This window comes from Vulpes vulpes, chromosome 15, assembly GCF_048418805.1.
Source record: "Vulpes vulpes isolate BD-2025 chromosome 15, VulVul3, whole genome shotgun sequence".
Classification (NCBI taxonomy): domain Eukaryota; kingdom Metazoa; phylum Chordata; class Mammalia; order Carnivora; family Canidae; genus Vulpes; species Vulpes vulpes.
In genome coordinates, this window is record NC_132794.1 from 10078851 (window position 1) to 10092473 (window position 13623).

A 13623-nucleotide genomic window follows, 5' to 3' on the forward strand; every position below is an offset into this window, starting at 1 on the left:
TGAAGTAGAGCATATGTATATATTTATATATACGTGCACATACATTAGTAGCATGACCTTTGGAAGTCGCAGCTCTTGCTTTTGAGGACCGAAGCCGGTTTTGCATGATCAAAGTGGCTCTGTCTATGGAAGACACTCGTATATTTTGTGTTGTCTTGGGACTTTAGACAAAACTCACCTGAAAACAAAAACAAAACAAAACAAAACAAACAAACAAACAAAAAAAACCCTGACAGGCGGTTAACTACTGGAACTTCCAAATTATGAATTGGCTGGTCCGTTTGCTCTGCGTATAAATATTTTAGAAACTGTATGGGAATTTTGCCTCCGGGAACTTTTTTTTTTCTTTTTTCCTTTTTTTTTAAACAGCCAAAGCCTGAAAGTTAAACTCTCAAAGCAAGACTCAGAAGATAGCCTCCCTTGGCATTTGACTTTGGATTCCAGTCGCCCGATTTTTTTTTTTTTTTTTTTTTTTTTTAAAGCATTAGGCGATCGGTTGCTAGGAGCCCTGCCTGGGTCGGACGGAGGCTGCCCTGCAAAATAGAACTTTCCCCCTCCGGGACTGTTAGTGACTTCGCCTCCCGCCCGCCTCCCCCCAGCCCCCCGCCCGCCCCCGCCCCCCCTGCAGCAATAAAGGGCCCCTGAACTTATATGTTGGTCTCCCCGGAGCTGCTCGCCGAGGATCCGCGCCCTTGTCGCCGGCTGGTAGGAGCTGTTTGCAGGGTCCTAACTCAACCGGCTTGTTGTGATGCGTATCCCCGTAGATGCCAGCACGAGCCGCCGCTTCACGCCGCCTTCCACCGCGCTGAGCCCGGGCAAGATGAGCGAGGCGCTGCCCCTGGGCGCCCCGGACGCCGGCGCCGCCCTGGCCGGCAAGCTGAGGACCGGCGACCGCAGCATGGTGGAGGTGCTGGCCGACCACCCCGGCGAGCTGGTGCGCACCGACAGCCCCAACTTCCTCTGCTCCGTGCTGCCCACGCACTGGCGCTGCAACAAGACCCTGCCCATCGCGTTCAAGGTACTGGGCCCGGAGCGGGTGGCGGGAGGACCGCGGAGGCCGGGGGGCGATGCGGGAGGCCCGCGGCCAGGCGGGCGGGGCCCGGTCCTCGAAAGGGGCCGGCGCTGCCCCCCGCGGCCCCTGGTCCATCCTCCTGCCCTCGGGACTCGGGGGATGCTCGGTTGCCGCGGCGATCCCGGGGTGTGCGTGTGTGCACGGGGAGGGGGATGAAAAACATCTGATTGCCCCCCAAAGACGTGCACAGGGCCGGTCGCGACCTCCCGGAGCTCCCGGACCGAGGTCCTTAGTTTGCACGAAGTAGGCAAAGTTATACCCCAGCTCCCCACCACCCCCCACCCGACCCCGGCCAGCCTGCCTGCAGCCATGCGTCTCCCCTCCCCACCCCTGGCTTGACACCCAAGCCATTCCGCCTCCCTCCCATGGAGGCATCAGGAAATAAAGATACTTTTAAGGCTTTGGGGTCAGTGAAGATAAACTGACAAGGAAAACCTGTCCCGGCTTCCTACCCACCCGCACCTCCTCGGTAACAGCCCCGTCGGAATTAGCATGTCCGAAGTCCACCGAGGGCGTAGTTAACTTTGCAAAAGTTTTCTTCGGGAGACTTTTTGCAGCCTCTAGTCTGCTCCTGCCAGGAGCCGCGAGCAGCGAGCCCCGTCTCTTTTCCCGGAACCCTCCTGAGCCTTATCTCCGGCTCAGCTGGATTGAGCCCCCCGGGCCTCCAAAGGTGGCCGGGCTGTCTCCTGCGGGTCGGGGTGGGACCCCGCTCGCAGCGTGCGTGTCTGGGGAGGCGGGTGGCGGGGACCTCAGATGCACGCGGCTCCGGAGGTTCACTTCCACCCCTGATCTTGCCCCAGCTTCCAGATGCCTTTAGAAACCTCGGCCTTCATCGCGGGTGTACAAACAACACCCTGCGTTTTTAAACAACCACTGCCCCCCCTTACCCCCACCCACACCCCCACCCACACCCCGGCCTGCAAACAGTAGAATTTTAATTCTGGCGGTGGGGATTCTAGTCTTCTGTCTTGAGTGGGTTTAAGAAGGGGCAACTTTTTAGTACAATCTGTAGTCATTCCTGTTCATTTAAAGGGCTAAGAAAAGCAGGTGGAGGGGGAGGTTGTAAAGATCAACCACTCATTTTTTTTTTTTAAAGATAACTGTGCCCTTTAAGGGGAGATGAATTTAATATAAGATTTTTTTTTTTAATGGCTCCAGGCCTCTAGTGGATCTTGATCTAGTTACGATGGACAGTGTTCACCTTTCTATAAAGTACCCTCGGAGTTCTTATATTTTAAGCCTTAGGCACCTTCCGAAGTTACATTAGGATCCCTACAGCAAAACAAAATGTGTAGTTGGCTTTGTCTGTAGAAGTGCCCCAGTTTTCTGAAAGCAGAAGTTTTTGAGGAGGAGGTTGAGCAGCCCCTGGAGATTTGGATTGAGAGCCCGATTCAATTTTAAATCATTCTAAGCTCTTTGCATAAACAGACTCCTCTAGCTAGAGGACAGGACCGAGTCCCCTCAGTGACAGAGGACTTGACAGGGCTCTGCCCCGGGGCCACTTTCAGATAGAGAGCAGAGGGAGACAGACGGGCTGATGATCAGCCCCAGGGTCATTTAAACCTGGTACCCCTGACACGCCAAGGGAGTGGGTTCCAAGAGATCTGTGGCTTCCTTTGGGGGTAAATCAGGATCTCTTGTGGATGTCCCCTCCTCTGCCGGGGAACCAACGCCCAACCATATCAAAGCACTCAGCGATTCATAATCTTCAGGAGGAGGTGAAATGATGTCGTTTCTCAAGCCACCCCAAGAAAAGTATTATTTTTTTTTCTTCTGAAAGACTGCAAAAAAAAAAAAAAATCATATAACTTGCTTTTATGAGCAAGCCATCAGGGAATTCTTTTTCAGTAGAAATCTTAGTAACCAAAGAGATTTCTTTTTTCAAAATGACTTTTTGACAATTCACTTAAAAAAAAAAATCTGATTTGTTTGGCTGAGTGATAGTTTGTAGTCTCCTAAATGGCCGAGGCATAGTTCTCTTAAAAAAAAAAAAAATGTTCAAGTGGGTCTTGAGAACATATGGGAGAAAGGGAAGGACAGCGGGGAAATGAGGCCACTTGGGTAATATCTGTCACCACTGCGTCCCCATCAAGAGAGGCCTCTTCCTGAAGGAAGCCTGCTCACTCGCTGCACAACTGAAGTAGCTGATAGAATTTTCAGGGAGGGAATAAACCCAAAGGTTAGGGAGACAAGCAAGCTAACCCTCAAAACGGGACTGTGTCTGGGTTGATTCCTCCTGTATCCTTGGCCCCACTCTGCCCTTAGCCACCTACCCGCCTCCCAAACAGTTTCCAGAGAAATTAGGACTTTAAAATGTGGATTTCACATAAGCCCCAGACAATCTTTTTAAGAAGTTAATCAGTAAAGAATGGTTGTGTTCCCTGTAATAAGGAGGAGAGAATGTGAAGCAGTGATAGAGTCTGATATTGATGAAAAGAGCATTTAAGTGACTCTTTACCAGTCTTTTGAAATCCTACATGTAAATCCCCTGCTTTCATCTTTGAAACTAAAGGGAGACTTAAAATTCTGAATTTTCCTTAAAATGGATTAAACTCTTCCTATTTGCTTATCCTGGGCCCCAAAATATGCCCCCCCCCCTTCATTTTTCCCGTGGAGCACCTTCATTTTTTAGCGTAGAAAAGAGATATATTTTACGACTGGGAAAATCTTAAATTTGCTTACATGTTACCTACGATTTACAGAAGCAGCCTAAAAAGCTATATATATATATATTTTTTTTTTTTTTTAATACTGCAATATTACAGTTTGTTTCAGCCCTGGTACACACCAGAGTCCAAAGGCATAAACATGCCGTCAGCAAGTTCAGGGGTTTTGGATGCTAATAGTCATATTCTTTCCATAAGAAAGAAGTAAGCAGGGTTTCTATCGGCAAGATTGCAGTCCCTAGGTATGCATTAAATGTCATCTTGGCTGAATTCTGGGTTCCACTCCACAGCTTTCTTTGAAACCCTGGAAAATTAAGGGATTTGAAATAAATGAATTGTAACTGTAATTTCAACCTAATTAGAGTTGTTTGAAATGCCAGTTTGAACCGTGAACAGACTAGCCAAGAGCAGTGTGGGGAGATCCATGCAGTACATAGCAGGGCTGATATTTTGCCCAACTTCCTGATACTTTAAAAACAGAGAAGTAAAACAAAATATGAGATATCCTTTGGCCAGCAAGTCCCTTCTTGTCTGTTTGGTCTGTGTTAAAATGTAAATGTTTGTGTTTCCTTACCTATTGTTTATAGCTTTTCATTCCAGTTCCTTCTTTTTTGTGTTTGAAGTTAGATTTTTTTTTTTATTCTCTTCTTATTGCCTATCAGTGGCACAATCTGTATCAAATTAGCAGACATGTTAGTTTAAATATTTTTAATTTTTTAATCCGGTCTAAGTGTGCTTGTTAACAATTAGATGATATATACGTTATTAGCGTAAATTAATATTCTCCCCTTTCCTCCTGCCAAAAAAAAAAAAAAAAATCCCCCCGAGATCAATAAAAAAAACAAACAGAAAAACAGTCATCGAGCACCCGAATATCTTGGACTTTTGCTTCATTTTTTTAGAAAGACAGGGGAAGGAAGGGTTAAACTCCTAATTTTGTTAGTCTTAAATTCCAACATCAACAACCTTTTCATATTTAGCCACCACGATCATTTTACTCTATATTTGTTTCTAGTTGGTGAAGGTCTCGTGAGTTTGCCAAATTACTGACAAGGATAGTTTTGGAAAGATGAGAGAGGCGCAGGCATGGAGCCCCGTGAGAGGAGCCAGTGGGAGGAAGGTGATTTAGTGTTCATTTTGGAAGATATACAACTAGATTTACTTACTTTAACCTCTTACAGATCCTGCCCCAACAACGAGTTATTCAGTTTGAAAACCACATAGTTAAGTATACAGCCCCTGTATACTTACTAAATGTTGGATTAAAATAGAGAAGCCAGGTCATCACAGGGAGATGGGGATGAGGAAGTAAAAATATGTGCTCAAGGAGGGCATTTCAACACTGTGAGCTAATTTTACAGAGGGAAGTGAAAATAGTGAGAAAAAAAAAATGGAAAAATTTTCAAGAGGCAGAAAAAAGCAGAATAAAGCAAGCACATTTTGTGGGAATAGAAACGAAATGGTAAAATAAGTGAATAACCGATCAAGGAGATTTATTTCAATGATGTTTTCGAAACAAAAGGGAATTGTCATATTACTGCTCTTAATTAAAAGGCAACAAACACATTTATAATGGGAACTAAATATCTAATTAGAGAGCGCTTGGGGAGTAAATAGCTGTGTTTTTAAATCTCCTTCATAGAAAACATGCCCAGCATTGGGATGGAAAGGATTAGAAAGAAAGATAAAAGGCCCAGGCCGTGCTCGACAGAGCAGGTGGGATAAGGCAGATGAAGAACATGCCTCCCTCTTGCGGGCTGGTTCTCCTGGTCCTCTAGTCACTTGTGGTGAGATGGCTCATCCTTCCTGTCATACTCTTCAGAATCTGAGCTGATGCATCACAAGGATTAAAAGCAATAGATGGTCACTTGGATGACACCGGGAAGGGGTAGTGGCCAAGCAGGCAATGAAGATGGGCATTTCAAGAAACAACGGCCTTGCTATTGTACCGGGGAGCCTAGGGCAGCCTCATTTACAGACAGAAAAAGAGGATTGAAAATATAAGTATTGCCCCAAAATTATGTAGTGATGATTAGGTAAAAAGGAAGAGGACTCACTGGAGAATTCATTGCTATTACAACTCAAATACAGAATGGAGAAAGGGAATATAGAATTCAAACAATTAAAACAAATTCCCTACTGACTGAGAAAGTACCATGAAGAATATCAGAAGTGATAGGAATAGATACAAGTTGGGGCATTTTGATTTGAAACCCTATGACTGCTTTAAAAAATAAAAATAATGAAAATAGAGCTAATAATAATGGTCTAGCTCCCCTACACACACACACACACACACACGCACACACACACACACACACACATCATTTCCAGAAGAATTAAATGATGGCCAAGAAATAGAATTAACTGCACAAAGCAGCTTTAGGCCATGCTCTTCAGAGCATTTTACCTTGAAATTACTGCTTTTTAATCACGTGAGTATAAAAAATATTTATCCACCAGTTTCTTCAGTACCCCTGTTAGGAAATCCACTCCTATTCAATTACATTAAAGGCATTTTTCTTGAAGATAAGCTGGGTTTGGAGAAAACCTCAGTCTTCTATCAGGACATAGTTGATGCATCCAGGGGACCCACAGATAGAAAAATGCTACGTAGTTCCACTCCTGAATTCAGAGCAGCACCTAAAAGCCAGTGCCCTCTTCTCTGAGGTCTGTTGATTTTGCAATTAGTAATAAGCAAAGGGCAGGTTTCTGATTTTTTTTTCCTTGTATGCCAGATTTCCCTGCTACTGATAATCAAAATAAGAGAAGCCAGTAGGGGGTTTCAAAGATGAACCGCAAACAGAGTCATTCAAGGATCATCTGCAATTCAGTTTAAAGATCAATTTTTTTTTAATTTTAGCAAAAATAACTTTAAACACCTAACAGCAAAGTGGGCCCTGTCAGTAGACATCTAGACAAGAGAGAGATGGGTCAGATTCTAATCTTACCAAAACGAGACATTGCATTTCTCAAGCATGAAGGATTAAGATGTTTGCATTCATGAGAAGGCATAGCTTCCAAAGTCCTTGCCATAGTCAGTCTTGTCCCAACTATGTCATGGGACCTTAATGACTTTATTAAGTGAATGTTTTAGGACTCAAAAATTTATATTTAGTTCTACATAATGGAATTCAAAGAGATCCTTCCCATTAATAACTTTCCCATTGTTTTGCTATTCCTTTGCACACTTAAAAAGGATCACTGGGGCACCTGAGTGGCACAGTTGGTTGAGCGTCCGACTCTTGATTTGGGTTCAGGTCAAGATCTCAGGGTCGTGAGACGGAGCCCCATTCTGGTCTCTGCAGTCAGATCAGAGTCTGTTTGAGAATCTCTCCCTCTCCCTCTGCCCCTCCCCTTGCTCGCTTGCACACATTATCTCTCACTTGCTCGCTTGCTCTCTTTCTCTCTCTCTCAAATAAATCTTTTAAAAAGGATCAGTTAATATACATTTAATTTTAAAGCAATTAATACACCAATGGCATAAACGTTTACAGCAGTTCTGATGTCTGCATCTGTCCCTTGGTTGGCTTAGGTGGTGGCTCTGGGGGATGTCCCCGACGGCACTCTGGTCACTGTAATGGCGGGCAATGATGAAAACTACTCAGCTGAATTGAGAAATGCCACCGCAGCCATGAAAAACCAAGTTGCAAGATTCAATGACCTCAGGTTTGTCGGTCGGAGTGGAAGAGGTATGTATCTATCAAAACTGATACGGGAGCACGAGTCGTTACATGGCAACAAATCTAAATTTCAAAACTTCTAGAAGTTTCTCTGATGTTCTAGAAGTTTTCTGTGATGGGATCCCTGAAAGCACAATCTTTCTTCATATTGCTGCTTCAAGCTTTTAAAAAATACTGATTTAAAGTGTAGTATCTTTTCAAGAATCTACCTTTACATTGTTGCTTTGTAGTATTGGATTAAAGACTGATTTGCAACATGCAAAGTGTGAATTATGAATTTCAAGGAAATCCCTCTGATTTTTGCTAAAACATAAAAATACAAAACTCACCATTATGGAAACTGAGATTATACAGCTGGTAGTCTCTACTTGATAATTATCAAAAATCTGTATCATGGAAGCCTTTAACTTAGAATCCATGTGCTGCCTATGACAAGGGACAGAGTTTCAAATGATCACTTCTGATCATTTTAAGGGATGTACAGTATATGGTTATTGAAATGTGGTTTGAAGTAAGTTTACCATTTTATGATAAAATATGAAGAGACAGCGATAGTACCACTCTGGTTTGGCAAATTTGATAGCATTTATGACCTTCCTGGCACATATAATTTGGATGCCTTATTATCTGAGGGAGGGGCCAGACCCAGTTAACATTTTAGCACTGATCTTTTAAAGACTGGGTTACCCAAAGGAACTGTTGTCTCAGGGCAGTTCGGTGTGGTTTTATTTTTCTGTGCCTGTTACTGAAGTATTAGAGCGGAAAGAGGAATTTTGGACAGTAATCTCCTCTGGTTTCCAATTATTTTCAAATATTGTGCTTTCTCTGTTTTGTAAGAACTGAAGTCGTATTTAATAAATAGCAATACATACGAAAAGTTTAATTGGAGGAGGAAGGAGAGCTTGTTTTGAAAATTTCATTTTCATAATACAGTATTGAATAAGCTAACGAATAAAAGTTATTTTGAGGATAATAAAAAAATGATGTGATAAATGCATAAACAGCAGTAGATGACTCTTGTATTAAAAAAATTAAAGTATAACCAGTGGACATTTAAACATAAGAGTATCATTACTCTTTATAAAGGCATTCAAAGGTACAAGAAAATCTGTGTTTGGTTAGTCAAAGAGGGGAAGGGGTAAAAGTGTGTTGTTTTGGGGGGCCTTCATCTTTGCTATCTTAGCTGCCCACGGCGTTTTAAAATAGAATCCTACGTGGAGAAAAGAAAAAAAGAAAAAAGAAAAGAAAGAAAAAACAAACTTACAACATGATTGAAAATATATGTCGATAATACAATGTTAATAAATAGAGTAATACAAAGAAAATTATGTCCACTTATTGAAAGCATGAGAGATGCTATAACATATGAAAGCATAAAGTCATTATATGGGTTCACTTGTTATATTACAAGTCCCCGCCTTCCAGTAAATGGAATTCACATTATGATTCAGAGATGTGTGTTTGGAAAACATCTTGGAGGCTTCAGATCAGTAGCTGGCAGAGTAGGTGAGAAGCCAATAAAACACAAAGGCCCTCTTGCCTGGTCCTTGCCTACCAGCCTAGCTAATAATCTTAATTCAATTCTTGGGTATTTATACTACTTGGGACGCTGGCTGAGTCTCGTTGGGTTGCCTTTCCAGAGAAAGTCCTGTTATCGTAGTGTGCATCTATGTGGGTCCATGTGTCAGGTGTTGGTTATAAAAGTTTGGAAACCTTGAGTGGATCGTGCCTGTGATATTTTCCCATGAGAAGTGCTGTAGTGGCCTTGTGGCAGTGTGCAGTTCAGTCGGTGATAATAAAGAATGAGATTTTGAAAGCAGCATGGTTCCTTTTCTGGCATCGAGGGCTGGTCTCTTGTCTCTCATTGGCCATTTCTGTTTTGAGTGGGTGACTAATAGGTGCTTGTGTTTACTTGGGTAACAGTGAACTGTTTCCCCAAGGTGTGGATTGTTTGCAGTTGGCTGCCCGATTCGTGCTAGTATGCCCGAGAGTTTGCATAAAACCCAAAGAGTAAAATAGCTACAACCAAGGCCAGGCTGTCTTCTGATAACCTGGAACAAGAAAACCGATTTACATGCCATAAACGGTCAGTATCTGTTTTGAACGGGCTCGGCTTCCCATGTGTGATAATAAGGCGTCCAAAATACAGGAACCCTAATTGCACGTTTGACCCAATTACGGTTACCCTGTGTATTGTTGGTCTTGAGTGGGTTGGTTTGTTTGTTTGTTTGTGTTTTTCCGGGGTCAGTACTACACAGCAGAATGAGCTGTCAGAAGGCCCCGTTTGACTTTGTCTCATGATCTCTCCCCAGTCATAAAATACAACTCGATTTTACTCTCTCGAGTCCAAGTGTCAGCCTCAAAGCCTGCCAGATTTTTTTTTTTTTTTTGCAATTTGCTTCCCATTACGAAGAGAACAGATGATTCTCACTAATTTTGACAATTAGTCTTAATCTTCCTCACTGAATCTTGTCCTTTAAAAGTTTCATTACGTCTTATTAAGCGATCTCAAGACTATTTGCTGTTTCATTTTCTGTTTTTGAAAATGTGCCTGAAAACACGTCATTGGCATCAACACATCACAGTGGCGGAGAAGGTCCTGGCTATTGGCTCATCCAAACATTTCAATGCCAGTTTTGCATTCTGTCAAACAGCACTGATCCGATGGTTTCTCCAAAGGCCTTGGTTCTCAGTTCTAAACGAAGGGCAGAGAAAGAAACTCCTTTCTCTTTGACCAGCTGCCGGCCCGTGGGATTGGAAAACCTCACAGAAATTGCCAGAGGTTGGACATGGAAGGGTTTTTCTCTGTTCGACAAAACTGATTTGTCTGGGCGCTGGCTCATATCCAGGATCACAACTTATAACCTCAAGTTCAGCCTGCAACTGGGAAAACCTGCCTGTCCGGCTTTTACGGGCTTGCTGACAACATCGGGCCCCTAAAAAATACTCGTGAAGGCTTCAGTAGCCTGAGCCCTCTTCTTTTTTCCCCCTTTCCTCCTTTTCCTCCTTGCCAATTTAAATCTCATTCAGGGGACGCTTCACTCTTGGGCTTTGCTCCCTTAGATTCAGTGTCTGCATAGACACGGACCCTTCCTTCACAGTGGAAGTAGAGGTAGCAGTCCCCAGGGCATGAGAGGTGATGCAGAGCACACAGGCTGTGCTTCAGAACCTTTCACACTTTACCACAAGTTCTGAAACCGTCCCTCACCTCCGGAAAATCCGGAAAAAAGTCAGGATCAAGAGTTAGTTCTTGGCACGGTTCATTAGCAGGGGCCAACCAACCTGTTGTTGACATCAACAGTCAAGGCAGGTCATCCCTGGGTATTTTCAGTTACAAGAAAGCGCATCGTGGCTGCAGCGGAGAGACCTTGAAGCAATTTTAGCAATGAGATCTGTGAGTGCTTCTGTCGCTGTCCTACTACATAATCGGTTGGAAAGGAATCGATCAATCAGGGAATACAGCTTTCGTTAATTCATTTTAGAACCAAAGAGGAAATCTACTAGACCGTATCATCAACCACATCATAAATGGGGGGAAGAGAACCCAGGGCGGATTTCCTTCTAATTTCTAAGAATCTGACTTTTTAATCTTTTGGGAATGTCGTAGATAAGTTTGAAAAATCCTTTGGGAAGCCTTCTCCCAAGGGGGGAAAAAAAAAAAAAAAAAATATATATATATATATATATATATATATACATGTGCTCTTGCATCCAGAGTTTCATGTACGGTTTCAGTTTCCAGGACTGCTGAGGCTCATTTGTGAAATGTTCTGGGGATCCATGGACCCCTGACCCCCACCCCAGCCAAGTGTCTGTGAATTTGAACTTTGCCTTGACTGTGGAGGGCCAGCCTCGCACGGGGCTGCACACGGCAGATAATTGGAATATGAATTAAATGAGCAGACAAGGTGGACACTCTTCTTGCACCTCGTGTGTTTTGGTAACACCTGTTCTTATTATAGCCAGGACCTGGTTTGTGTGATTAGGGAAGTAGATCCTGTTCAAACTACTGATCTACACCTCCCAAAGGCCATCAGGTCTGCACATTTGTGGTCCCCTAAAAGGGGAAGAGGCCTTTTTTTTTTTTGTCACAGCCTCTTCTCTAGTGAATGCCTATGCCCCCCTTTTCCCCCTCACCCGCCCGCCCACCCTCTCCGCCCCTGCAGAGCTGCAATGTGAATTCCACACTCAGCCCCATGAGGTCTGGGAGTTCTCTGGGCCGTTAGAATGGGGGGTTTAATTCCTTGGAGCATTTCTGTTTATGGTGACCTCCCTGGCAATTTAAATCCCCCCCCCCTTTCAAAATAGTATCCCTTCCCAATGCTTTTATAAAATGAAATTCCTTCATTACGTTCTTGCTATGGATGTCTTCCCAGACATAATATTTACCCCGTCACAATGTGGGTTATTGCAGATTTGTGTAATGTTTGTCACTTAAGGCACTTTCATTCTTAAGTTATTTTATGTTATTTGGGGAACAGCGTGGGCAGGTTGCTTTCAGATGAGGGAAAGACCACGGTTGAGACGGAGGGAAGGTCCATTTAAACTGTCCCGGTAGTCTACACGAAAAGAGACGTGTCTTTGTGGAGTGGTGGTTACTAAGAAATGCTCAGAATGACTCACAATATTATCATGGGATCCAAGTCATTCTCCCTTCCATACCGGAGTCCTATAAAGCGAGGTAGGAAAAATTTAACTGAAAACCCCAGAGTTGTGCCATGGGCAACAATCAAGATACTAAACTGGCAATCCGATCTCCTGGAGAAAATACGAGAAAAAAAAAAAAAACCATGAATAAAATAAAATAAGGTAAAATATAAAATAAAAGACCTGGCTTCTGCTACACCAAGCCCCAGGCAGCCCTAGCAAATAATTCCTTCAGATGGCAGGTTGAAAGCCTGTGTCCCCGATCTGATGGAGAATTCATCTTTAGAGATCAGGTTTTTCGTCCTGTTTCCCATTTGCCAATAAAAGGGTAGACACTCGCTCAAAGCAACTTGCTCCCTACCCCCAGCCACTACCACTGGCAGTCCCCCTCGTCCGGCTACCACCATGGCAAGGACCAAGGAGAAAAGTTCTCTTGGAAACTGCTTATGCCTGGAACACCGAGTTTTCCAATTTATCTCTTCATGGTTTTCTTGCTGATTTTATGAAGTGCCAGACATTGCCGATAGCGTCCGACAGCTTTTTTTAAATTGAAGTTAATGGTATGGACCGTGTTGCAGAATTGGTGGGCAGATGCTAGACTTCACCCACCCTCCACCCCTCCCCTGCCCGCTTGGCTTGCGTTTTGGTCAAGGCAGTTCCTTCTGGTGGGGACAGAGGACTATCAATCAGAAAGAGCCTCCGCGAGAAATAATGGTTGAATGATTTTTAGAGCTTCCTGTTTCAGCAGCAAAGCATTATAGACATAAACAGTGATCCGGCCAACGGCCGCAATGCTGCTCTGGTTCTAATAAATCAGTTTTGTGTTTTCTTCTTGTGCTGGTTGGCGAGGGGCAAGAGAGGGTGGAGAAGATTGGTTATGGAAGAGCATATTCTGTATTTTTTTTTTTTTTAAGAAAAATTACTTGTTGGACGAGAGAGAGGGTGTAGTGTCTTGGTGACTGTTGTCGTTCTGTTGATGACTATAAAATGAGTTCACATCAGTAAGGGGTTGTTTATAAATAGTCATGTCCTGTCAGGATGTAGAGGTTATGTGGTTTTGAAGGATCTGTTGGACTTTCAATTAGTGGGGTGTGTGCGTGCGTGCGTGCGTGCGTGTGCACGTGCACGCCTCTGTACTCCCATTGAGAAGTCTTCTTGGACCAAATTATCTTTGGGACTAAATGCATGCTAATCGCATCTTCTCATCGAAGCCTAAATGATACAATTAACAGAAATTAATAAGTGAGCAGCGTGGATTGAATGAGTATTCGTAGGAACACTTCCAAATGCGCCAGTTTTATCTGCTCACTCTCGGGGCACCGGGGACAAATTGCTGCTCCTTAAGATTTGTACTCGTGCACACGCATTAGTGGACACCAGGCAACGTCCGCCCCCTTCATCGGTTGTGTTGTGAGTCCCGCACTCCACAGAGGCATGTTTTGATCCGTGTTCAGAACGGATCTCTCTGGGGCATACCCTGCACTGATTTGGGACTCAAGCCCGTTGCCCGGCCTCTGGTGGCCTATATGGGGCTTGGATCCACGTAGGAACCCCA

General features: G+C 43.8%; 1 protein-coding gene across 2 annotated transcripts in view; it reads left to right on the plus strand.

Moving 5' to 3' along the window:
• The window catches only part of RUNX1 (RUNX family transcription factor 1), a 249926-nt gene that overhangs the window by 159817 nt on the left and 76486 nt on the right, over positions 1 to 13623 (plus strand). For both annotated transcript variants that reach the window (XM_072740750.1, XM_072740751.1), the window contains exons 3-4: positions 765 to 1018; positions 7274 to 7430. In XM_072740750.1, the coding sequence (XP_072596851.1) occupies positions 765 to 1018; positions 7274 to 7430 (411 nt within the window). The remainder of the gene's footprint in view (positions 1 to 764; positions 1019 to 7273; positions 7431 to 13623) is intronic.